General features: G+C 47.2%; 1 protein-coding gene across 7 annotated transcripts in view; it reads left to right on the top strand.

Moving 5' to 3' along the window:
- Positions 1–211: 211 nt before the first annotated feature.
- Positions 212–26,719, top strand: part of ZBTB40 (zinc finger and BTB domain containing 40) — a 45,097-nt gene continuing 18,589 nt past the window's right edge. For 5 of the 7 annotated variants that reach the window (XR_008820734.1, XM_056331438.1, XM_056331441.1 and 2 more), the window contains exons 1-8: positions 212–354; positions 7,709–8,499; positions 9,110–9,243; positions 16,179–16,374; positions 16,909–17,051; positions 22,429–22,621; positions 25,533–25,669; positions 26,123–26,312. Coding sequence is in view for 6 of the 7 variants with exons in the window: in XM_056331438.1 (XP_056187413.1) it covers positions 7,770–8,499; positions 9,110–9,243; positions 16,179–16,374; positions 16,909–17,051; positions 22,429–22,621; positions 25,533–25,669; positions 26,123–26,312 (1,723 nt within the window). In the remaining variant the exon portion in view is untranslated. Of the gene's footprint in view, positions 355–586; positions 732–7,708; positions 8,500–9,109; positions 9,244–16,178; positions 16,375–16,908; positions 17,052–22,428; positions 22,622–25,532; positions 25,670–26,122; positions 26,313–26,719 lie in introns of those variants that run through there. The other 2 variants (XM_056331440.1, XM_056331439.1) reach the window with 2 other exon arrangements.

The following is a 26,719-nucleotide window of genomic DNA, read 5'->3' as shown; positions in this document are numbered from 1 at the left end:
CGCCCTCCTAAAGAGATGGGCGCCAGCTCTACCCCAGGAGAACGCCGTTTTATTAACCGAGGGATCTCCGAGAGGGAGCCCAAGCGGCAGCAGCAGCCATGACGCCCCCCTCCCTCACAGCCGCGGTGAGTGGGCGGAAGCGCGGGGGCGGGCGGGAGCGAGCGAGAGCACTGCGCATGCCCAGCCCCCCGCCCCGCCCCCCCGGCGCCTCCATCACGTGCCGCGGGCCCGCTGCCGCTTCAAGATGGCGGCTGGCGGCAGCGCGCCGCTGAAGGGGTGGAGCGGGGGGGGGGGGGGGGCGGCTGTTGTTGAAGCTTTATTGTTCCCGTGTCCGCCGCGCCGCTCCCAATAAAGGTAACCATGGCGGCGGTGGCGCCGGCCGGGCCGGGGGCTTGGAGGCCGCGCTGTGGGGGCGGCCTAGGGCCTGGCCCGGCCCATCTGCAGGCCGCCCTATCTGCAGGCCACCCCACTGGGTGTCCCGGCCGGCCCCCCGGCCTGCCCCTCCGGCCTCGCTGCCCCACCTCGGCGCCAGGCCCTAGCGGGGGGTCCGGGGGGGCTCTGGCGTGCTGGGGAGGGGGCCCTTGCCTGGCTCTGTGGGACCGGCAGCGCCCGCCCTCACCCGTGGGGTGGGCTCGGCCCCCGCGGAGCCTGCGAGGGGGCTGAGGGGTGCCCGCAGCCCGGCCGGGAGGTGGCCCCCGACGGCAGCGCTGTGTTCAGTCAAGGTGTGCTTGGTAGGTGCACCATGGGTGGCCAAAAAAGAGGGGAAAAAAAATATGGGAGGACCGCTATCCCTCTTATTTAAAACACTACGCGTGTACCTGCTGCCAAAGGGAGCTGCTTGATTGCATGGCTGTATGGGAAGTAAGGCAGGGTTTTTCTTTTGGTAACCTTTGCTTAAAAGCAGTGATGCTTCTGCTGGAATTTTGGTTCGACTTGTGAGCCAAAGCCTGGCAGCTGGATTCCCTTGACATTTTCCCCCTGCCTCCAAAAATGTTTCTCATTAGCTGTGCTTCAAGGCCTCTTTTGAGTTGTGTACCCTGCTGAGGAGAACCTGTGAACCTCTCCGGAAAGTGGGTTTCTTTAAAGGTAGGCATGGAAGAGAATCATCTTGCTCTTCCACGTCTTTTGCCACAGCAGATTCCTCTCCTTTCTCTGGACCGCTAATTACATCTGTTCATTGAGGTGAGGGTTGGAAGACACCAAGAGACAAATAAATGAGGGTTTTTTTTGTGCTGTGCCAAGAAATCAGCAGTCTGAGCCAGTTTCTTGTGTCGTCACCAGCTTGACAGAGCTCCTGCCCTGTTCTGTAGCAGCCAGTTCCCAGGTCGAGTTAGAAGTTTTATGGGAATGTGCTGCGGTGGGTGCTGGTCAGTAAAGCCCACCTCCTCCCCAGAGGGGGCCAGGCTTGCGGGGGTGTCTTGGCAGTATATTCTTCACCTGTGATAGAAAGGAAGGCTGGCACACCTGGATTATTGGCCCAATGTGACACCAGGCAGTATGATTCTGCAGCTTTTTGGTTAAGAGATACCAGGTGTCTTGCATTTGAGGAGTAATTTGTGTTTCAAACTCGAGTCCAAGGACAGGGAGTTGCAGGAGCAGCCTGTCCGAGTACAGACCAGAACAGAGGTCCTCTCCCAGCCGACCACCCCAGCTTCTGTAACCTGCTCATTCATTCTTGTTTCAACTTTCTTTCCAGTATATTTTGAGTTAACTGCCAAACATATTGCTTAAAGAAGGTGCTGAGAATGTGTCCATTGTTGCCCAGACCACAGCTCAGCAGTTATAGAAGCCTTCCAGGCGACGGGAGGAAGCGGGTTGGTTTCTTGGGGTAAACGCTGTTAGGCTTTTATGTTGCAGCATCCTTCTCTGTCTGTTTTAAAGCAGCTGCGCTCATGTTTGAAGAGTTGCTGTAGGTCCTTGTGCTTTAATGGAGTTTTGGGGCTGGGGGGGTGCCTCTCTGATGGGCTGAAGCTATAGATGACAGTGGTTGGAAATCCAGTTGCCTCCTGGCTTTCTGTCTCAATAGATTCAGCTCAAAGTAATTCTGTGTACTTTTATTACAAGGTCTGAGGGAATTGGTCCCTGGTTTGGCTGACCAATGCTTGAGAAGTGTCATTTTAAAGGTGGGGATTTTTTTTCCCTCCCCGTGTACTTGAAGAGGCCTTTGGACCAAGGCACCGTATGGGTGCATTGTGCCTTGTCCGCTCCTGGGTGCGGGAACAAATGTCTTCTGTGCTTCTGCGGACAGCAAAATGGATTGCAAAAGCTGGTCAAAGTCGTGTTTTTGGGGAGGGGGGTTGTTTGTTTGTTTGTTTGTTTTTTAAAAAAACCTGCTAATAAATTGCAACATGCAGTCTGCTCTGATGTAAACCTACCTGACAAAGAAGAGTTCAGATATCCAGCTTTTGTTTTTTGAGGATGTTATGGGAACCTGCAAAATATAATTAGCACGTCCGGTGTTCTTGGGCACAGTGAAACATGGATGAGCAACAACTGGAGCAAACTTCAGCTGTTGCTTTGAGTTGGTGCTGGTTTTCCACTGTGTGATTTCATTCTCTTCTTGGGGTAGCCCTTGGTTTGCAGAGAAATGGAAAACTTGCTGATAAGAGTTAGAGCACAACTGTTCGTTTTTCAATCTATTATATTTCTAGTCAGCGCATCATTGCAGACAGATAGCCAAAGCATTGCATGTTTTTTGAGCGGTATATTCCACTGCCTTTAGAGACTGTGGAGCGCTGAATTTAGTCAAAGTGTTGCTTATTTTCCTCTGTTATCTGTCTGCGTTGATGCTCTGAACTGAAACAAAATAGATTGAAAACCAAATTGGTGTGCCCTGGCTCCTCATACTGGATTTTACATTTTCCTTTGGGAAAGCTGCCTGCTCTGGCCCTTCAGAGCACCCCGAAGAAAGGTAATGATCCCTCAGCTTCTTTCAGCACTTCAAAGACTGAATTATTTTTGGTGGGAGAGGTAAGAAAATTGAATTGCAATATGTGATTTTCTGCCTTTCGAATAACCGTCTTTGTAAGGTCATCATCTTAGTAACAAGAAAACAGGAAACTGGTAAACACGCACAAAAAGTATTCAGATTCTGATTTTAAGGCTGTTGTCCTTAATGCCTCAGAGCTAAAACCAGAAAGTTGCCCATCACTTGGAGGCTGCTGTCGTACCCCGGGAGGACTGCAGGGCCAAGGAATATGAGAGAACAAATCTCAGCTTTCTGTCCTGCTGCATTTACTGATGTACATGGGTCTTGTGAAACGAGCCTTTTGAGGATGTGCAGGAAGGGTGAGCTCCTCTCGCAGGGACAGGGAGCCTTCCTGGGCCAGGACCTGCGCTTACTTCAGTGACCACTTTGGATTTAGCTCCCTTGGGCAGAAAGCTGAGCGTGGGGAACAGGAGGGTTGGTGGGCTGTTCCTGCGAGACCCTCCAGTCAGCTCTAATGTAAATGGCATTTACTTGAGACAGAGAGGTTGGATTCTTCCATGTTGCTTATCGCTTTCTGTCCACTTTATTTTTTTTTTCTGCCTGCTTTGTTTTAGCTTTTTGGAGCTTGCAGAGGAATTGATCGCTTCTATTTTTGCACTGTGTATGCAGATTGCTTTTAGGAAGCTTCATTAGCCGTCCGAGCGTTGCAGTGTGCTAGCAGCAGAGGGAGCACAAGGCTGCTGGTTTGTGCCTTTAAAAAGCAGTGTGAGGGTATTGCTTAATTTTTTAGCAGTGCAGCAATAGTTGTTGGCTTCTTAATTTATTTTTTTTTTTAACGCTAAAAAAAGCCTGCTCCATGTGCATTCCAAGGAATAATTTCAGACATGGGATGCATCTTCAAGCTGGCCACTGAGATGCTACTAATTAATGCAGGAAGTAGCTTTTGGCATTATTTCATTAATGCCAGCAGGTGTGTTGACCAGCACCTTGTAAAAGCCCTTAATTACAGCAGTGAGTGGCATACAGAATCCTTTTTCTAAGGTCATGGCAACATTAAATTTCTTTCTGTGCCTTGTGATGGCCTTTCTGATGGTGTGAGGGTACTGTGGCAGCATCGTAACTGCAAGGGAGGGATGGTCTCATTTGTGCATCTTTGGAACACCTATCTCTGTAGCATCTAATTGCTGAAGTGCTTAGTCCTAAATTCCAATTATCTTTTGATGAACCTAGTGACGTGGATGGCTTTTGAATCTGTTGAATCTAGATGGAAGTAATTATATGAATAATGAAGAAAAGTAATTTAATTTGGAAACTCCTTTTCAGTTATGTGGATGGAATCGGGTGTTCCTATTTCCTCCTCCTCTGTGAAGAAGCATTGTCACTATCAGCAAATCTTTTCTCTGTTCTAATGTAGCTTAAAGAAAAAGGCACAATCCCCTCAAACTGTGGAGGTAGGCGAGGACAGAAATACCTGGGAAGAGGAAGAAAGAGCTGAAATGTTTGAGAGGATAATGTTTGTGCAGACCCATTCTGGGCCTCCTGTACTTGGGATGTTCAGGGGGAGGGGCTTCTTTGCTGAAGTGGGAGTCCTGAGAGCAGTCACAAATGATAACTGTTGCTTAAGGGTGGCAGGAGGACATTTATCGACACGTGGTCAAGTACAGCATTAAGAATTTTAGGCACTTCTGAAAATTTGGCTCAAATTGATTGAGGTTGCTGTCTCACTGGAAAGCGGTGGAATGAAAACTTCTAAGCCACCTTTGGTGTTCTCCCTGGGAAGCTGGCAGGATGGAGCTTAAGATGTCCCCTGATGTTCCTCAAAAGATTAGTTTTGCAAAGCCCATTTATTGTGCAGCTAAGATGAGCAAATATCTGTCTCTGACTCAAGTAAGATGATATTTTGGAAGAGGGCAGTGCTTGTGTGGCTCAGGTCTCAGAGGCCCCACAAGCAACCTGCTTAAACCATTTTTTACCTTAAGTTTGAAATTCATAAAAAGTCTCCAGTGAGCTTGGCTCCAAGGAGGATGCTGAGAAGCAGCTTTAAGCTGAAAAAGTGGCAAATGGCTTTTTCTTACCAGTGGTGCTGGCAGAGGCAGATAGCTCGTGCTCTCTTAGGGCTCGTTGCTGCTCTCAGAGAGGTTCCCAGTTCAGTCCAGTCCCACAGCCATATCTCCCAAAAGCTGTCTAGAAGGTGGCTGGGAGATGAAGCCAGACAAATTCGGGTAAGAAACAAGGCATGTAATTTAATGTTGGAATAACTGTGGCAGTGGAGGGTCCTCCCCCTGAAAATCAGTTCTTATGACTGGGCGTCTTGCTGGAAGAGCAGCTTTAGCCAAACCCAAATTACTGAGTCTGGAAATCTAGGAGGCAGTGACAGATGAGAAATAAGATTACTGGTGGTGGTCCCTTCTGGCCATAAGCTTTGAATAAAAGCCTGAAGTGTGTTCTAAGTGGGGGGCAATTGCCTTGAGGATGGTCTTGGCCATCACCCCTCATTAAAAAATGTCTATTCTCTTTGGCAGTACTGGATCTTTGGGTCCCTGTAATTAAAGAAGTAAAAATTTTAGCAAATATGTCTGATCTAATTGCTTGGGACACATTTTCCACTGCTCTGAGTTGTTGTAATAAAGAAGGGGAGGTGCTGCTAGGCTGCTTAGAGCTTTACTGTTTTGAGCTGTCATGGGCAAATATGTCTTCTATATTCTTGCCAGGAACAGAGGGAGCAGACGGTGCTGCTGCTTCTTGCAGCTTGCCACAGTGGAAGTGGTGGGTTTATGCAGAAGGCTATTCATGGCAAAGTGAGCAGACATCTTTTCCAGGACATTGATGTTTCCTGCTTGTCCTTTTGTAGGAAGAGCCACAGCTATTATTATTTAACCAGCAGACCCAATTTCGTCTTGGATACTGGAAGTCCTTCAGCTCTGGGGAAGGAGTGGGTGGACTAAAACTACCATTACATTGAGTCTGGCAAAAGAAACGGGTCTCTTTCTTCTCCCACGGCCAGCAGCAACTCTGACAATGGCAGCTCGGTTACTCATGATTTACAATGGTGTGGGAGGATAGCAGAGCCTGTGTGTTTAATAGGCTGGAAGTGTAGGTGGCCAGCCCTGTGCAGGAGTGAGGGGGTGGATCTGGTACTTGCAAAGCAGCAGAGATGAGCTGCAGAGCAGACAGCCATCGGTTGTGATGCGCTTGGAGAAGCTCTGGCTCCTGGGAAGCAGAAGGGTGGGGTATTGACGACTACTTAGGATTCCCAGCCTTCCAGAAAAGGATTCATCTACCCTCTGCTCTTGCTTCAAAGCTACTCAGATGGAGAGCGTGACACCTCTGCTTTGAGGTGATGTCAAAACCATCTGTGATCTTATCCTAATGATTGAAAGGCAAGTTACACAGTACTTCAGCCTTAAAGCACAGGGGAGCTCTCGTGCAGGGGTGGTATGGCTGTCTGTAGCTCTGCTATGAAGTGATGTCTCTTGGCTCCTCCTGTCTTCCCACAGCCACCGAAGGCAGCACCATGCGGAAGGACAGCTGGAGTCCTGCCTGCCTGTGGGCAGGAGGTCCTGCTTCCCACAAAGTCTGAACTCCAGAAGGGTTGGTGCCTCGTGGGAGTGAGACACCAGCTCAACCGGTGCCCAGTGTCTGCTTGCAACTTAGTTTGGTGTGAGTGGGGAGTTGCTCCGAGCTTGCTTTTGTATGAGGCAGCGCTTCAAGGTGGTATATGAGCATCAGCTCATTAAAGCTCATGCCCTTATGACAGGCAATATTACTCTTGTTCTCTACAAGAGAGTGGGAAGCTGGGTGCAAAGATGTTAAGCAAGGGTAGTGTAAATCGTGTCCATCTGATGCTCTTCCACTAATGCTCATGCTGTTTTGTTTCAGCATCATTGCCAGCACCAGTGTTAGGCATCCTAGTGTGTAGACAAGGCAGTAACATCTTTATCTTGTCTAGCTTAGAAAAAACCTGCAGATATCCCGCAGATAAAAATTCTGTTGGCAGATGTCCTATCTGTTCTCTCTCCTGGAACAGGGCGGAAAAAGTAAACGGGAGGCTCTGGTAGATGGTATTAGGGCTGTGGACTTCTGCAAGAAATTACAGCTTGGGGTAGAAGGCTTGTAAATCGATGAGTTAGGACTGTGGTGTGCGGAGAAGAGAGATGCTGAAGGCCCTGGGCTGCAAGCAGACCACTCTCTCTTAACTGTCCTGTGCCCCTGCTGATCTTAGCAGTCATGTGGGGAGCAAAAGTGGTCCCAAACCACTTGCTGCTCTGCGGGTCAAAACCAACACCTCAGATTCTCCTCTGTGCTTGTTAGATGGCCTGAACAGGTCTTCCTCCACTACTTCCCCACCTGCCCTTTTCAAACCAGCTGCTGAATTCAGCATCAGCTCCAGCTTCTGCATGCAGGCGAAGCCTGGCACTGTGGTACCTGGTACGAAGAGTGTTCACGCTTCCTTGAGCTGCATGGTAGGAGGCACATCAGGGAGTCTCTTCTTCCTTTTTATAGCTCCTAGGACTCAGTACTCATTGCCAAGCTCTTTCTGAAGCATTTGTATTTGAACAGCATCTAGGCTCTTCAGTTCTAGTAGGCCAAGTTGCTGAATTTGGGGAGTGTGAGTTCAGAATGGGGCCTCTTACTATAACCACTGAACTGCAGTATAGTAAACTACTAGGAGGTGTAAACTGAAAAATATTTTTTGATTACTCTTTCTTTCTGTCTGACTCTGAGCAAAGTGCTAACAGGATCCTTTTTTTTTTCTTCTGGTTTTTTTTTCCCTGCTAGCTGGGCTTTATGAAAGCAGTGTGGAGACCACAGTGAGAGGAGGCCAGTAGACCCTGGTGGCATGGAGCTTCCCAGTTACAGCAAGCAGCTGCTGCAGCAGCTGTACGCTCTCTGCAAAGAGCAACAGTTCTGTGATTGCACCGTCTTCATTGGAAATGTTCATTTTAGAGCACACAAAGTGGTTTTGTCTGCTGCTAGCCTGCTTTTCAAATCCTTGTTGGACAGCACAGATACAATCTCCATCGATGCTTCTGTAGTGACCCCTGAGGAGTTTGCGCTCTTGCTGGAGATGATGTACAGTGGCAAGCTCCCACTGGGGAAACACAATTTCACCAAAGTTATTGCTGTGGCAGATAGTCTGCAGATGTTTGATGTGGCTGTTAGTTGCAAAAACCTCCTCAGGGACCTCATCAGCTGTTCTACTCAGGACCAGGTAGTGAGAGAAGTCTCCAGCCAGGCAGCAGACTCATCTGGAAACCACGCTGAAGCCAATAACCTGCCCCAGTCTGGAAAACCCGATGAAGGAAAAATAGATACCCTCCTCCCTCAGAGAGTTTCCCCTTTTCCTGGCCCTGTAGAAGCAGAAATGGAAGCAGATGTTTCTCCTCCTGGCCAGGAACTTACCGTGAATCACACCTGGGTTCACCAGGATGCAATGTCAAGTGACTCCAGATCCCTCCAGGAGGATTCAGGCTCTCATCCTGATGAGCCTGCCTGTGCTGAGCAGGGTGGCTGTGTGGAAGAGGAACTTGCTGAGCCTCCAGAGGAGGAAGGAGGAGTGAGGGATTTAGGTGAGACTTCACAGGTCTGGACACAGCATTACCTATTATTTCAAACTCTGTTGACTCATATTGTCCTGTTATGGGGGGTCTTTTCCTTGGTGCTTTTTAGTTTATCATGGGATGGGAGCAGCGCCAATATGTTCCCCTTTTCTGCAGGGACTTCCTTCCTTTGGCACTGTGCAATACTCTCCTTTAGCCTTTGCAATTGCTTAATGCTCATCACTTTACCAGAGCAGTAGTGAGTTTCTCACCCATGCATGTGATTGCATCTGACATGCGGTGAGATCTGCGTTAGTTCAGTACATGAGGTTGATAAGGCAATCTTTATAACAGTAAGAGAGTTGCCTGCTAATGCTACCTTATCCTTTAAACTCCTGTTCAGCATGGGAGGAAAAAATAGGCTGTACTGGGTTTAAAATAAATGTTCCATTTATAACTGGTGTTAAATAAACTGTTGGTTTTCCTTGCAGGCTGTGTGGTATCTTCAGAAGGGATTTGTGAGTCACTGTTTCCCTATTATAGCCAATGTGCTGGTTACAAACCGATGCCTTTCAATCACATCATGCTTTCTGTGAATCCCTTCAATTAGCAAATAACTGATCTTGTTTCTCTCACACAGCAGCAGAGAGTAAAAGCTGTAAACTGGATTTCTTTCTTCGATATGAAAGTGTTTTCTCTGAGGCCCTTTCTGATGCCCAGGCTGTGCTGAAAAGACTGGAAGAGTGCAGAGAAGTTGATGCCTCTCAGAAGGAGGTAGGTGTGTTTACTTGCATAAATGGTACGAGTTTTTTTTTCACCCTGCAGAGGGCTGGAGTAGTTTGTGCCCCGTTTATGAAATTATTTCACGGGAAACTAGGGCTCTGGTGCCTGGTTGTTTGGAGGGCAACAAGTGCTCACCTGAGCAACACCCTGAAGAGGAGCACCTGTAAGAGTGAGCTGCTTGTGCACATAGGTGAAGAAGTATACGTCCTGCCCTGACAACATCTTCATTTTATTGTGGGAGAGCTCCAGCACTGGTTTCTTTCTTCCTGTTATGACATTTGCTTTGGGAACTGTATCGACTTGTAAACGACTGACATATGAGATCCCAAAATAGACTTCCTGAGCCCTCGGCAAGGGCTTGCCGTGGAGCATCTGCTCTGTTCTGTGTATAGCAGGCTGCTCGTGGGGAGCGTTACGGGGAGGTTATGGGTGACACCCCGCAGCACTTCTCCTGGCAATGTGCTGCTTTAAAAGCAGTCATCGTTGATGAATGATGCTTTAGTTGCTGTTGGAGGGCATATTTGAATCTCGTGCTTAGTTAATGCTGAAGGATACTCTGGGCTCTGAACAATGGTAGCCAGACACTGGCTGTTGTACCAGCTCAAAGCCACCACAGAAACAGCAGGTTATGTCCGTATTGGTGTGGCAGTGGTGCAGGAGGACATGGAGTTTGGAAATTATTGTGGTGGGTCCAAGCAGGCAGTCATGCTGGCTGCATGATGCTGCAAGGTCCATAAAAAAACCCCAAACAAACAAACAAAAAAACCCCCACAAAAAACCCAAACAAACAAAAAACATCTGTGGCTGCTACAGGGTGAAGATGGCACTGTGCTTGCTCTCCTCACCTTGGCTGTTTCTGATAGAGCATTTTTCATACCAGGCTGCATGAACTGCCCTGTGTACCTTTTCTGTATATGGAAAAATGAGAATATAACTGTTCTGGCTCTTCATGGTTCTGTGGTTTGTGGACCTTTTGAAGCCAGAAAATGCTATTCTGTAGGTTGGGGACTTGTGATGCTCTCTAGATTGCCATGTGCTTGCTGGCTGGGAAGCTGCCTGGATTTAAGTCACTTGGTTCCTCCCATACCAGCGTGACCATAGGACATGGGACATTTTGGCTGTGGAAACATTCTGCTTTTAAAAAACAAAGGCAATGTGTTTATTGGAAGAAAAAAAAGAAGTTATGACAGCAGGGAGGAGAATTTGCTTGAGTTGTGGAGTACAGGTTTCTTTTCTGATGAGCCTTGAAATGTTCATTGAGGGAAGCCCTGGTTCCCTTAGCTGCTGACCTTCCTGGTGGTGTTGAACTTAACATCTCTGGGGCTTTAGGAGGGAGATGTGGTCCTAATTCGTGTTTGTAGCAGCAAGCCCAAGCCTGGCTGGGCTGACAAGCACCTGTGAGTGCATTGCTCTCAGCATGCCTGTGCACTCTGAGAAGCATTAGGGTTTTGTATGTTTGTTTGTTGCCCTGATCAACAAAATATGTCAGATTTAAGGTTTACCTCTTCTGCACTTTGGCAATTGGAGCAGAGCTGGGGAGGGTACTCTGTGATGTGGATGGACATGCCAGAAGGGATCACCTGTGCCAGAGTGCCTTCCCTTGCCTGCTTGTGCTGTCTCCACAGTCGCAAGGCAGAACCATACCTGCAAAGCAGCCAGGTGTACTGCCTTGCTTCTGCTCTGCATAACAGCCCCATTTTCTATTGCTTTGCAGTAACTGTTCTTTCTTGAGCACCTTCAAGACCCAGCAGGTAAGGTTTGCAGACCTGCGCCTGGCCCTTTGTGCTCCCAAATGAGCTGTTGCAGCAGGAGCCAAGCGAGAGGTTGTGGAGCTCAGAGACTGCTTGGGTGTCTGACCACAAAATGGCAACTGGACAATTTTTCTGCAGCTATAAATAAACGCTGAATAAATGAGAAATGGATTTTCTTTAAGCCTTCCTGAAAAATCACTCCTCAGCTGTGACAAGCATGAAAAGTGTCAGCCTCAGGGCAGTGGTGGGGACAGACTGCAGCCTGTTGTAAGCAAGGGCTCAGCCAGATCTGTCCCTCTCTGAGCTCCCCTCTGGGACATGCGGGACTCTGGGCACCCACACCACGTCTAGGCTCTGTTTCCAGCACAGAGTAGCTTTTCCCCACAAGGGCCTGGTGTTTTCTTCAGGGGAAACACAGTGGTTATGGTTTTGAAGGCATGCTTGAAGTGCAAGTTCAGCTCTGAAGAGCCCAGCTTGGGCTGCGTAATTAAGGCTGAGACTGTGCCAGTGGTAGGAGTCAATGGATTATATTTTTTCTCACTCCTTTCCCCCCCACACCCCCCTTTTTTTGCATTGTTTTGCTAGTCATTTGCTTGAAGTCTCTTAGGTGCCTCGGAGCAAGTAAAAGTTGGTCTGGAAGCCAGTGAGATGCTGTTTCTTTGCACTAAGCAGTCTTGCTGGGCGTGCTTGCCCTGCTGCAGGGGGGTCTACCATCCCTTGTGCATGTCCTGCTCAGGACCCTTTTTTTTTGGGTGGTTTATCTCTGTAGGCAAGCAGAGATGTGTTTTGGACAGCAAAGCCTGGGCAACATGGGTGTTTGTGAGGGTTTGTGGGGGTTTTGCAAGCCTGCCTGTTGACACCAAGGCTGTCCTGGTGTTCAGGCTCCTGGTTTCAGTGAGATTTTGCTTTGGATTTGGCCTTTGTATTTCTGTTCCTTTACTTGTGAGCCTGTCCCTGCATGGGTGCCTTGTTCCCCGCAGCACTCCTGTCTGCTCCCCTTCGGTGTTGCTGCTTTATTGCCAGCTGCCTCCAGTGGAGATTTGTTAGGTCATGGGGTTTTTCCCCAAGGAGGTTTGCAGTGCAGGGCTTGCTTTTGTGAGAATTATTGCTTCTCTGTAAGTTTGATGTTACATTCTGCTCTCCAGGCTAAAAAATGTGAATAAGTTGCTTTTCTGCTTAGGGAGATGTGATTTTTGGGGTTGTTTTTGTTTTAGAATCTCTCTGTGTGTCTCACATAAACTATTCCTATCTAATTTGGTTCTGGCTTGGATGAAACCTGCTTGGAAATGAGAACAAGACTGAAATTGCAGTAATTTGGGGAAGCGTAGAAGAGCTTTGCTGGTGTCAAGTCTTATCTTCCTGTGCTCTCTTAGAGAAACTCAATTCAAATTATTGCACAGCTCATTTGTTCCCTCTACTGCTTGGTTCAGATGAAGTGGGGGAGTGTTGATTCTCCCACGTAGGATAAATGTCACTGTGCTTGTGGGTCATTTCCATTGCCTATAGGCCTGTCCAGTTATTGTCAGCTTTGTTTGCAGCTGCAGAGATTTCTGGATGCAGCAGAAGAAAGAAGTTTCTTGTTATCTTCTGCATCCTGATTAGAAGTGATAGCTTATGAGCATTTTTTTTTTTCTGTGGTGACAGAACTGGAGAACTTTTTTTCCCCTGTTCTGAGGTATTTGTATAGCAGTTTGGGCTGAGCTTTTGTTCCTGTTGTGTGCAGCAAGCAGAGGCCAACATTCTGCATGGAGCCTTCCTCGTACTGGGGTCTCCCTCATTAGTCACGTACAAATGCAGGCTTGAAAATAAAACACTTCATGTTTCTGAATGACAAATGGGAACAAAGTTGGGTTTTTTTATGATTATTGTATGCACAGTGATAGTTGATTGACTTCATGGTGCACTCATAGCCTAGGAGCTTCTTTGTGGTTCAGAGTGTAGAGTCAGTCCCTGTGCTGTCCACGCTACTGGCCCTGTGGGCAGCAGCTCTGTTTGTGCAGGTTTCCAATGGCTTTTATATATTTTCTTCACCTTACACACATAAAAAACCAGGAAAAACCCCAAAACAAAACGAGGATGCTTGTTTTCACAGAGGACTGATGATTATGTCTCTGAAGGTTTGCCCATGGTGCACAGCCTCCTGCGGTCAGGGACTTTGCAGCTCACTGAATGGCCGGTGCAGCTCTCCCTGGTATTGGAGGTGTCACTGAGGTATGGGCGCAGGATTTACCGTGTTCAGGGGTGAGTCCTGTAACTGAATGTCCCCCAGCTTGTGACTGGGGGGTCTGAAGGGAGCTAGCTGCTTCTGTCACCCTAAAACCAGGTTGCTTTCCAGTCTGTCTCTTGCAGATCCCTCCTCACCACCCTTTGGGTGCTTGCATTCACTCTAAAGCCAATGCTTGAAGGAGATCTCTCAGTAATCATCACTGAAGTGACTTTTTTTGCTGAGATGCGCGCTTAACAGTGGGATCAGGAGTGTGGGTAAGGCACAAAAAATCATAACCCTGCTTGCCCACCTGCAGGGATGAGGCCAGTGGCCACCTGGGCTAATGGCTGCACTGACCTGCCCCCTCTCTCTCCCCACATCCCTCTTTAGTCTCAATTGTGGGCCATTGCACTCTTGTGTGGGATGTGTGTTTCTTGCCCAGCTGGTTGAGATCCTCTCTGGGTCCCAGGACATCCCTCAGGTTGGTACACCAACGGAGTTCAGCCCAGGCTCAGGGCTGCTCCCTGCAGGGTCCGCCACCAGCTGCTCCCCAAGGATCCCTGTCCTCACTCAAAACACTTAAATCTCACAATCATGGTGGAGAGGGAGGTGGAGGTCTTGGAGGCACTGGCTTACTGGGGATGTTGTGGATTGGTGTGAGGAGAGAAACGAGCGTCTGGCTGGGAGGCCACAGTGCTAACTCAGCTCTTGAGCTTTGCAGAAGCAGGTTGTGGCTCTGCATGAGCAGCCTTGTGCATCTTCCTACCCAGCAGCAGGGTGCTTTGGAAGGAGCAGGAAACAGTGAGGGTAGAGCAGGAGATCATACAGTGAGCGGAGGGACACAGCACTGTAGGAATTGGTTGTATTAGGAAAGAAATCTGGAAAAATGTGGGAGATGTGATTATATGTAGATAGGAGACCTACTCTTGGGGCTGTGACCTTCAGAGATTCCTGTTCAGAGCTTGCCTTGGAGCTGCTGTGGCAATGAGGAGGTTTGGGATGAACTGGGAGGGCTGTTTCATGGAGTGTGACCATTGCAGTACTGGGTTAGGAGTGTTGTGGCCACCAGAACTGACATCCTCAACTGGGACCAAACTTCTTGATGGATGTTGAACCTATTCGGTGGCACAGCTGAAGTATGAGCCAGGTCTTGGTGACTTGGTTTCCCTGCTCAGAGAGAGGGTCTCTTGCTGCGATCTGGAAGCTGGATGTGTGCTAATTTGTGCCAATTTGGCCACAAAGGTTTTGCAAGTGTCCCAGGCAGTGAAAGCCTAATGGATCAGGCTGTAATGTGTGGGCACATTATGACTAAGTGGAAACTGGGATTCCAGCTAATATCAGTATTTCTCCATTTTTTTCCAGGATCTTTGGGAATTGTTAGTGCTTCAAAGTAAGTCTGAAATGCACTATGTGCTCTTTCAGCTAAAAGGCTGTTGTTCCCACTGAGCAATGTGTCCAAGGAAAGGTCTTCCGGAAAGAGACTATAAATAGCAGAGCCTTTCAGTTTCTGAAAACTCATTTCCATTAACCAGATCCATGCACTGAGGAAGGGATGTTACCCAGAGCTCTGGGTAGCAATGCTGTGATGGTTTTTAATTTAAAAATATAAATATGGTGACAATGCAAGCTACTTTTCATCCATTTTAGTAAAAGCATGTATTTGGCAGGGGGCTGAGCACCTTTAGGATGGTGAGAGTCAAGATCTTTTGTGTTTTACAAGACCGTTTTGATCTGAAGGGGGCAGGTACGCAAACCTTGAGAACAAACATGATCTGGTTATCAAGTCTCATTACAAATTAATGTTTGCATTAAAACAATACCTTTAAGCTTGTTCTTCAGCACGTCTGCAGCATCTCCTTTATTCCTTTATAACAGAGCCCTTCATGTCCATGTCTCTCTGTTCGGCAGGAAAAACGCCGTTAGCGGCTAAGAGCTGGGACTCCTGCAGCTTCCCCTCTGTGGATACTCTTTGCAATAGGTCATTGTACTGTCACGCTGCCCTAATATATGAGCATTTACACCTGCTAGGAAAAGCAAGTCCACCATCCCCCTGGTGCGGCCCCAAGCAGTTGCATTCAGTCTTTTTATCATAGAAATAAAAATGACAATGACAGCAGAAAATGGCCGCTCTCTCTGGAGCTGGGCTAAGCTCTTCACTTCAAAGGTACTTTTATAGAATCCCTGGAGTCTCTAATAAAGGATGTCTGCTCTGAAAGGCTGGCATCTCTCCTGGAGAGCTGGGGAGCATGTGTCTTTAGGGGCAATATTTACAGCGTTAAAGGGCTCCGGGGAAATGGGAGCAAGAGTTACAGCTTATTTCTTTTCCTTTTTATTTCCGTAACTGCACAGGCATGTTTGCCTCTAGTTGCTGTTTCGGGTCACTGGAGTAGATTTTGGAGCTCTGGGCATGATTACCAGGCATGCTGAGAGCCCATGACACTTGGAGGTTGCGTGCCTCTTCTCCAAAACTTTCCCTAGGAGGTGCAACTCCATTGTGACTTGAGAATGGAGATTCCTAAAAGTCCCACTTCAGATGCTCTCTGCTTTCTGTGCGAGTGATCTCTCCTTGCTCTGTGCTGCAATCTAGTATCCTCTGTCCTAGCCTTGGGCTTCCAAAGTAGCGATGCTTAAACCATGTTTTATTAGGTCTCTTAGATTTGTTGGCATTTTTTGGCTGTTAGGGGAAGAAATGAAGAGGTGTTTGGTGCTGGAACCCAGGTCCAGTTTGTGGGACTTGCAATAAAGGGAAGGGCTGGCAGGCAGGGCTTGCTGCCCTCCTCCCTGGGGCTGGTGGCCACAGCCAGGAGCTTGAGTTCAGTGGTATGTGTCTATGCGATTATTTTTGTGTCGTTTAATTTTCTTGTTTCCCGAACAAAAAAACCCCACCAGGATTCTGGTTTTTGTGTTCATTTGTGTAGGGCCGTTGACTCTTGTTAAAACCTTCCGTGCGTTTCCCTGTTCTGTTGTAGGCTGTGGCTGCCTGTCTGGCAGAGGCGGGGGAACAGTCGGTATACAAGAAGCTACTGAGCAAAGTGAAGGATGCTCAGACCCTGGATGCTCAGACTCTCGTGTCTTTACTGAAACTGTTTCAAGATGTGAGTCCCAAGCTGAGAGCAGCTTTGCTGGAGAAGGAACAGGGCAGTGGAGAAGCCCTGCGGCAAACAGGTAGAGAATTGGGTGCAGCCCCTGGCAAAAGTGAGTGGGCAACCTTACAGGCAAAGCAGGTCTCCAGAAACCCTGCGTCTTTACTCAAGATGCAGGAGGGTTATCACATGCTGGCCAAGATCCTGGCGCGTTTCCAGCCCGCAGCAGCGGGGTGTAGGCAGCGCAGGGCTCTCCCCATTGCTGCCTGGAGGGCTGGATCGATGGCTGCGCAGCTAGCGTGGGTCAGAGCACAGCTGAGCCTCCGGATTGAAAGCTCCTTTCTTACTTGAGTCTGACACAAAGCAGTGGCCTTGCAAACCTGGTGTTAACCTCCAGCTTGCTTTATGGCTTTGTGCTCTGTTAGATAAATGAGACATTTTCCTTTCATAGAGTTTAAAGAGAATAGTAAAGTGGTTTTCCTCTGCTGCTTGTGCTTGGGATGAGCTTTGCTATTCACTTAGATCTTTCACAGAGTCTCACTCGCTTCAGGAGCCTGTCAGTTCCTTCAGACTGACTTGTTTCTTCTCTTGTGTTTCTGAATCCTTTTCCCCCCAGAGAGCACAGACGAGGGAGAGATGCTGACTGCTCGCTTGCTGGGACGCAGGGAGGAGCTGATCCAGAGCGTGACACAGCTGAGCCCCATCGTGGAGTTCTTGGAGGCAGCAGAAGAGGGATTCCTGACCGCCTCGGAGAAGCGGGTAAAAACAAAAAATAAATCTGAAATAAGGAAAACTCTGTGGGTGTGGGGTGTGTGTGTGTGTCTGCCAGGCAATGCCTTACCGCATGCTTTACCAAGTGACATGCTAGCCTCACCTGGCAATTTCACCTCCCTTTTGTGCAGCACAGACTGCACGTGTGTGTCTCGGGCCCTTCTGTGCTGAACTGTGGGAATAGTGAAAGCTGAGCTACAAAGGCAGCCTCAAGACCAGGATGAATGCTGCCTGGCACTGGTGTCAGACTGGCCCTGCAAGCAGAGCCTGGGGCAGAGCAGGTACCTGCTACTCCCTGTAGGCCCTGAAAATGCGTTTTGTGAGCCCGGAGAAGGCTCTGTAGCAGAGTTTGGTTTCAGCAGAACCGCTAATAGCTGTATGCTGCCTGCTTCAGTTACATCCTTGTGTATGTGGTCATCAGTTTACCTTTCAGCTGACTCTCCCAGCTTTAACTCTAATTCTTATCACACAGTTGCCTGCAAGAGTAACACATCCACTGACTGATTTGTTTTTGTGTTGGTTTTTTTTTTTTGTGTTGAATGCAATAGTTGGTGGCGATGACTGTTGCTTTCCTGTAAGCAACTGCGTTGTGTGCTGATTTGCAGAAGCCATGAAGGACAGAATATTGTATATAACCTGCTTTCCTTTGTGTTTTGGGGGGGAGCTGGCTACACCCTGCCTGTGCAGCTGGAACTTGCAGGGTGCCCTAGCGTGCTGCATTCAGTACACAGCTTGCAGACCTCCTGTCCTAGTTTGTCACGTCAGTTTGTTCCCTCGATGCAGGATTATAGTGAGTGGAAAGCACTGTTGTGCCCAGTGGCATGAATGATGTCTGCTTTCTGTCTGAGTGAGCCTGGCTAGAGCCACAACAGGTGGGCCAAGAACCTCTGCCCATCTCATACATCCCTCAGTTAATGTCTTGCTCACATGGTCCCTGACCAAGTGTCTGCTGTGGACCATCCCTGAGTGTGGGCACAGTTCTGTGCATGAGGGCCAAAGAAGGTGCTGCCAACAAAGGCATCTGCCTTGTCCTTGTGGGCTAGGATGTGACTGGTAGCTGATGAGTTTCCCCCTCCAAAAGGGGATGAGCTCAGCATGGCTGAGCCTGGAATGGCGATGTGAGAGGAGAGAGCAAAGCGTGAATGCAGCAAAGGACTCAGCATCTGCTGGGGATATTGCGGCTGTCAGCAGAGACCAGCGTGGGGGTGCCTGGAGCTGAGCTCCTAGCTGTGAAAGCTGCCTCAGCAGTGGGGGGATTAGGATTTTTCATATATGCCTGTTTATGCTGCAGTACGGCCTTTCTTTTAAAGGCTGCACCTTTTCCCTGCACTCTTCTTTTTATCTTCATGAAATTAGGTAGTTAAAATGCAGGGGTTTTTTATCTCCCTTCCCATCGGAAAAAAAAAAACCCAACCAACCCAGCCCTAACAATAAACCAAAACCATTCTACCATCAAAATACTGTTCCTTGGGCACAGGATACAGTATTTAATTGCATCATTGTATACTGCGGGACTCCTGCCTCTTTTGGTGAAGGTATAGTGTTATTCAGTATTTCTTTTTATCCCCTGCCATCACTGTATGCTCTGTTTGCTGCAGAGCCTCCAAACCCTGCTCCGAATACAAAATCCTTCTCTTCTCTATGGGATTCCTTCATGCTCTTGTTTTAGCCCACAAGCTCCCAGCAGATAACAAATGTATTTGGGGAGCACTCCAGTGAGGATGGGTGCAAAGCTTTTTACTTGCTGTGACACAGGAAAATAAGGCAGAGCAGACCTCAGGCATTTCCCTTTTTTTTCCAGGCTTGATTTATTTGTTTATTTCTCCTGCCCCTCCAAGTGGAAAGGTGCTTAATTATTTCAGAAGTTAAATTGATTAAAACGGTGGGCCTGTGGCATATGTGCAGTTGAGATCTCTGGTGTCTCGGGTACGGTACTGGGAAAATGAACATGGAATTAGCAGCCATCTTTGAAAGTTTTGTCTTACCTGATTCCTCCAGCATTGCACTAGAGCTCTGGGCCGACAGAGATAGGATCTAGTTCTCCAAGGGTTCATAAAGAAGAGTCTTTCTTTTTTCTTCTCACAATCACTGCCTCATTAGCTACACATTTATTCAGCAAGACAAGTGCCGGTTTTACATGTAACAGCCTTTTTTTTTTTTTCTAGGCAACTGGGTTCATTCTGTACCTGGTCCAAGCTGTGCATGGAGCAAGTCTGCTTTTCTTTACTGGAAAATCTGCACATGATATGTTGTGAAGCCTTTTTGTAAATCGCTCTTTTTCTGGGGAACTTCTAATCTAGCCCTTCTATTTTTTGAGTGCTTAGATTTGTGGCTTTATTACTGTTTCTGTAATGTGAGGAGGTAGAGTGTAGGATTTGGGGGGTGGCTTGGATGCAGATTATCACTTAAAAGAAGTAAACTTGGATACAAAGGAAGAAAGGTAACCTCTCGTGCATGGGGTCCCATGACTTAGGTTGTTGCAGAGTTCAGAGCGAACAGTCCACAGTACAGCCCTGAACCTGGAGCTTCAGAATAGCTGGTAGAAACATCCATCCTCTTCTGTCCAGGCTTTCTTTTAGAGGGGACTTGGGGAGGGGAAAGCCCATTGCTCAAAATACCCATTGGCTCCAGTGCCTACACAGCTTGATGCTCAAACCAAACTACTTCAGAACTAGGACAGGTATCAATGACAACTCAAGGTTACTGGCCGTTGCAGGAGTGATCGTAACTGGACACACTAGGGGATGGAGAAGTCCGGCTGCAAGCAAAATGGGGGGGATGTTTTCCAACTGGCTCACCCAGTGTTGTTAAAATGAATCTCAAAATGTCAGCGCTGCATCTCCCACTGCCAGGGACATCACTTCTGCACCTGTTGGCACTTGCCTGGGAGCAGTGGTAGTTACAGCGTGAGCCTCCCCAAAAGGATGCTGCTCTTGTACCCCTTCTTGTGTTCTTTTAAAAGAGGACTTCAGACCGAGCAATCCAGTCAGCTCAGTGTGAATTAGACGGGAAGTTGTGTCAACAGGTTCACTAACAAAGTTTGGCTATAAAAGGAGAGATCTTTAGAAATGAGAGACACTAATTAATGAGATCAGCCGCTCTAAGAGCGCAGGAGGAGCTGTTGGATTAGTTTCTTTTATGTTAAAGGTAGGAGAACTGTGTGAAGTTTGCATCCTGAATGAGTGAGGAGAATTTGTATGAGAGGTTACAGACCTGAGTGAATGAGTAACTTGAGGAAGTGTATTAGGACCTGCAAGGAATGCCTGAAATGCCTGACAGGCAAAGAAATGTACTTTACAGGTATGAAGAGAGTCTTGCAGCATGTCGGGCTGCTGGCCATCATGGCATATATAGTGACAAGCCACAAACATTTGTCTGATCAAGTAAAGAAAGAGAATAATGAGAGGAGATGACCTGAAGACTCATGGCTGAGCCTGGGGCCCAATCTAGGAGAAACAGAAGTTTTCTGCAGTTGAAGTGCAATCACAACTCAAAGGACATCCTTCGGCAGGCTGGAAGAGCTGGTATCTGTGGCTAGGAGAGTGGCAGCAAGGTTTATTACCGTATTTTCCAAGTTGAGAGTGGTCCCTACAATTGACGACCAGTACAGATGTGTGTGGGAAAGGGAAGCAGCACTCCAGGCAGCCAGCTCAGTGGGTGCACAGGAATATGTGCTGGGACAGGCTGGAGGGCACGTGGAGCTGAAGCACTGTGTATATGCAAAAAAAAGTGGGATAAAATGCAGCAAAGGGTGTTCAAGTAAATTGTTTCTGCCTGACCTGGAATCTTTATTTGATGAGATAAAAATGTTTTGGTGTTTTTTCTGCCTCAATCTAGACTTGAGCAAAGCATTTGAATTTCATGTGAGGGAACTGTTAAACTAGAGGAAGCGATGATATTAAAAAAGGATGTATCTTACTGGGAGATGACTACAGATTGTGCTGAAGGCGGGACTGACAGGTTGGAGCAAGGCTGCCAGTGGGATTCTTGACACTTACCTAATATTAACACTAATATTATTGACACAAAAATACCAAAGCATGCTTAGCAAAACTTGCTGATGAGCAAAAGGGGGGGATCTTTTCTCCACACAAAGTAGGATCTGCAAGAGGGAGAAGAATTACATGGCTGGAGAACTAAACAGTGAGAACTGAATGACGTGGTAGTATAAAGTGAAGGGCGTGCATTTGGATCATTTGGATGCAGTAACGAGAACCAAGAATTAAGACCTCATCTGAAATTTGTGTGCAGTTCCAGTCTTGTTCAAAAAAGGTGAATTTGTATTGAAGCTGAGACAGATCTGCAGTTGTCAGATCAGAGGAGTGGAAAAGCTGTTTGACGAGAGGAGCTGCCTTATTTAGACAAGTGAAATGAAGACTGAGAGGGAATATATGATCATGCTCTTTTAAAGAAATTGGAGAGGAAGGGTAAGGTAAACACCTCAGAGAGTTTACAAGGTTTTTTCAGCTAAGAGATAATGTTGGCACACGAACAAATGGGTATACGCTGGCTATGAATAAATTTAAGCTGAAAATTAGGAGAATCAACAGGGGAATGAGACTGTAGAAGAGCTTTCCAACCATGGGAAAGGGAGCAAAAATGTAACTAGTTTCAGGACAAATCTTAATAATTTCATTAATGGGATTGTATAACGTAGTGCTTATGAAGCAGAGAGCTGGGCTGGTGACCTACAGAGTTTCTGAGAGCTCCACGTTTCAAATGCTTAGGAACACCTGTTTGCAGAGGAGGTCAACCTGTAGTTGTCACCTGGCTTTCCCTTGTAGGAGCCTTGCAGGTGTTATCCTGGCATACCTAGAGCTTTTCTGAGCTATAGTGACTGTATCTCACATAAGTGATGTCTCATGTGGCCTTGTTGTAGAAATAATCATTCGATTAATGGGATGCTTATTTAAATAATGAGTCGGGGGGTTTTTTTCTGTTCATCTCTGTCTTTTAATGACAAGCATAAAAATTGGGGAGATGAGGGAAAAGAGACTGCAATTTTAAAATGTATTGGTTAAAAAATATTAAATGAAGTACTGGTTTAAACCCTGTCTTTAAGTTTATTCTGTTTCCCTTGAAAAAATGTTTTTTGCTTGTCAGCCACTTGGAAGTAGCCAGACTTGGTGGAAGAACCCACCAGGGTAGTTTTCAAGGTCGCACATGTCCGATGCACTTGGACATGTTTAGATGTTCCTGTAACTAGCATCCCGTAACACCTCCCAGTTAATCAAATTAGTGGAAGCGGTGGATATGGATTTATTGCAGTACTGTGACACTGTTCCAGTTTCTCTGATCTCTATTCAGATCCAAGAATTTGTAGGAAGCTCTCACAAGCAGGTTCTTGGCTGTTCCTTTGTTGCAGGTGGTTTTGGATTGCTGTGAAGGCAGCTCGCAGAGGGAAGCCATGGACAGTCTGCTCAGGAAGGTGGATGAAGAGAAAACCCTGAAAGTGGAAAGTTTGGTCAAACTTCTAGGGGCTGTGAAAGCATCGTTCCCTGGTCTCCACCTTCTGCTGGACAACTTGGTAGCAACAGCAAATGTCTCTGATGGCGACGGTATGGGTATACTACACTTCAGAGCCTGGGGGCTCAGTTCAGGGAGTTGCCTGGAAGTCTGGGTGCTTGTCTGGACTTCTGTATGCTCTTACAATTTTACTTTTATGTAAGGGACTGGGATGGCCATTTTATTCAAACAAAAGTGTTCTGGGAGCACTAGGGTAGGAGGGTGATGCTAGCATGAAGGCCCCCACTTTGCGATGAAATAAGCAGTGTGGGGCAGAAGCCTGTTGGGCTCCTTCCTTAAATTTGGCACTGATAGGGTAGAAGCTAGGATGTCCTGTCTGGAGAACAGGACAAAAAGACTTCCAGTGTCAAATTACTTTTTGATTTTGAGTCACTTGGAAGCAGCAGCATGTGGGTCTGTAATAAATAGAACAATTTTCACATAATGAATGCTTAATAGGTGAAGGCATCTTTACCAAACTCATCCATTGGTGAGTTTAACTTCTGGTACTTGCTGGCTTTGAAAGCAAATTCCTAAAACTTCCCTAAAGTCGTAGATGCGTTGACATTAAATACAGACAGTGTCTTACCTGGGTGCTGTCTTTGTGAATTCCTTGTGATTGAGGGACATTGTGGGGAGAATTTAGTTGGGCTGTGCTCCTGTCCTTGATCCAGGCAGTGTTTCTGAACTTCGTAGTCACTGACTCGTGGTCTCCTGTGTGGAGCAGAGTGTGCTGATGGGAGGTCCCATCAGTGTTTCCATTAGACATCATTATCTCGGATGGCTAGTCTCCTTCTTCTTTTTGTTTTGGTGGGGGTTTATTGTTTGTTGCCTGCCTACAGTCGTTCAGGGACTCATGAGTCCTTATCTTCTGACTGGTGGGACAGCCTTCCAAGTTTGGCTGGGTTTAAGCACATCCCTGAGCAATTTGGATAGAAGTAAATTTCACCACCTCTGAAGTCACAGAAAAATTAAAAACTAAATTAACATGCAGTGAAATGTAAATGAGTGTTTCATAGAAAGCAAAACTGTGCTCATAATGCTGATAATTTCCTCTGTAGCAAACATTCCCGACAGGCAGTTTGCTTTGTCATTTGTTAAGCATGATTGCTTTCTTGAAACACCAGACTCCCAACATGGTTAATTATCTAGTGGTAATACCCATTCCAAGGAGGAGCATTCCTTAATTACATAGAGCTGAATCTCCTCAAATTGCAGCTTGAACAAACAGAAGCACAAACATTTCTTATCGTGGAAATTAAGAGGGAGGGAATGACTTGAGGCACTGATGGCAGCCTTTGACATCCTGTGCTGTCCTGCTAACAGAAAGGAGGATGTCTTGCGTAGTGGTGCAGGGCATGCCTGATATGGAGCTCACCTTGGTACGGCAGCAAAGCTTAAGAGTGCATTGGTAATGACTCAAATTTGTGTAATAAAATCAGAAACATTCCAATGGGAGAAGGGGGAAAATATTTTTTATTTGTAAACCATCCCCTGATCCATGTGGGGTACATCCAAGTCATACCTAAGCCCTATGGAGATCAAGCGCTTAATGAGGTTCCCTTAGCTTTGCTGGGGAGTAGACTCATGTCTTCAAGAAGTCTTTGTCCAGGGAGTATTTTATATTAGTTCAGAATCTTCCATTGATTATTCCCACAGCCTGCCATTGCCTCCTTCACCATCCTGGAGAGCTTTCTCTTCTTAGTTGGCACCATATGTCATCTGGGTCCCAGAGACACACTGCTTGGTGAAAAGAAAATCCAGTATTTAGCTGCTTTTCTCCCAGGTAGTGCTGTGCAAATAATAGATCATTCTGTTTGGTACCGAACCACAATGATTAAAAGACCTAAGCACACAAAGAAAAAAACGTGCACAGATGTCTTGGGTGAACTACAGGTTTTTATTTTGGTTTCTCCTACAAATGTATAACTACGCATCTTCTCCAGTTTAGTAACTCCAACACTGAGGGGGAAAAAATCCTTTTCAGATTAATCTATTTGGCAATTTCCAGTTTTATTTATCAACTAATCTGGCGACAAGTACAATCATATGTTACTTTTGGTCTACAGTATATTTTGCCCAAGTTTCTTCATTATCCTGAATAAACACTGTTCCTCTTCCTTGGATTAGTCCATTGTGTCCTGATACTGGGGTGTCTTTAAAGGGTAGTGGTGTTACTCTGGAGGCATCCTTTCTCAGATTCATCAGGGCAAACCTCAGCAGACCCAGCTTGGAATGAGGTATGGGAGGAGGAAGGAATTCAGTTAAAAGTTGTATTTTTTTGGTGTAAGGGAGAGAAAAGGGTGTTGGTGTTGCTGCTGCTTTGCAATCACGAGTCTGATTTGTGTTCCCTTAACGTATTTACCAAGGGCAACTTAGCCTGCTAAGTTCTTGATTACCTTGGACCATCTGGGTGTTTGTAAAATGTTAGTATGTTTGATAGTTACAGACTGCTGAGACAGAGCATGTTGGAGAGCTCCTTGTTGGTGGAGTGCATCAAAGAATCTCACTTACAGACGTCTTCCAATGAAACTACAATTAAGAGTCAGTAATGGGGTCTCCTTGATTCCAGGGCATCAGAAGAGGCTGGTGAACGTCTTGAGGTGTTGTCTTCACAGACAAGGCCACATTTCCCTGCTGAATGTGGCTGAAAACTGAGATTTTCTTCTTCTGGGCTCAGACCAGAACTGGGACTTGGAAGGCATTTGGGTGCCAGAGATCTATTTTTGTAGGCATGTGTGGGCAGAGAATATTCTGTATTGTCTTTGATTCAGAGAAGTTTTGATTTGTTGTGTTCATCCTCTGCTTGCAAGTGAATCCACGTGTGCTTGAACGTAAGGCCCTGAGCATTAGTGACCCAGGGAGAGCTGGCTGCCTTGGTTTTTTCAGTCTCTAGCTCTGAAGCCCTTTGGGAAGATGCTGGAAATTGAGCTTATTTCCTTATTTTCATTCACTTGTATTTAGCCAAATGGAGCCCAGAGGATTATGGAGCCAAACTGTTGAGACGATACCGAGAAAACTTAGTGGAGCTTCTCACAGACACCCAGACGCTGCTGCAGGGCATCTCTGCTGCACAGAGCCTGGCTCCTGCTGAGAGAGAGGTAAGCAGTCTCCTGCACGTGTGCAAGCAGATACTGAGCTTTAATCCCCATCTGGGATCCCTAACAAGTCCTGAGGACTTGATTTACTCCCTCTCAGTCATGGCCTGGTTTTGGTCAGTCCTCCATCAGGACTGTTTAATGATTCCTTAGTGTTCTGTAGCAGCAGTGAAGCAGGTAATGTATATAAAGCTGAAGACTGGCAGGTAAGAGTGGCTGATTTGGGCACTGAGGATTGACGCTCAGCTTTGGAGCGAGTTGAGGAAATGGCTGATGTGTTTGGGTGAAGAGTTGGGCTTCTGAGTGCTTACCACTTGGGTTATACCATAAACCAGGTCTTCAGCAGGGTGAGAGAAAGGGCATGTGCGTTTGGGGTGAGTCACGGTCGTGTCTAAGCGTGACAGAGGGTAGATGGACATGGTCCCTTGTTAGTGCCTTACTGTGGGTCTTTCCAAGGCGATGGAGCAGGTTGTGAAGCGTGAGGCTGGTGGTTTTGCCTCCCTCGTTTCGGCAGCGCTGGAGGAGCGGTCTTTGTCGGTCTCTGCCGTTTGGCAGCTGCTGCTGGCTGTGCGGGAACCCGCACCGCTGAACCTGCTCATGGAGGAGATCCGGAAACAACCCGGCGCAGAGTTTTTCTTCCAAGCAGGTAATGGCCTTGGTGTCCCCCCATACTCTCCTTGAGCTTCTCCCACTGCTGGTAGGAGCTGCTTTCTAACTCCCCACCCTCTCCCTGGCTGGGAACCTCTTTTATTCCAATGGATCTCAACACCTGTGTCCTCAGTGGAACAGCTGATCAGTTGGAAAAGCACTTTGGTCTGCAAATGTGGTTGCTTTGCTTGTGCCTCTGTGTCTTCAGGTTTTGTAATGAGCAAACCTTTTAAGAGCTGGCCACCATCATGTGCTAATAACCAGCTGGAGGCCCATCAGCCTGAAAGCATGTGTTTCACCAGAGGTCTGTGTGCAGCCCAGCACCCTGTCCTCCCCAAAGTCTCAGCCTCTGGCTTTGAGTTTTCCTACTTTAAAACCTAAACCGTGCTTTTCCCCCAAAATCAT

This window comes from Falco biarmicus, chromosome 3 (genome assembly GCF_023638135.1).
Source record: "Falco biarmicus isolate bFalBia1 chromosome 3, bFalBia1.pri, whole genome shotgun sequence".
NCBI lineage: Eukaryota > Metazoa > Chordata > Aves > Falconiformes > Falconidae > Falco > Falco biarmicus.
The sequence above is the reverse complement of the archived record's forward strand: the minus strand, read 5'-3'. Positions and strand labels throughout refer to the sequence as shown.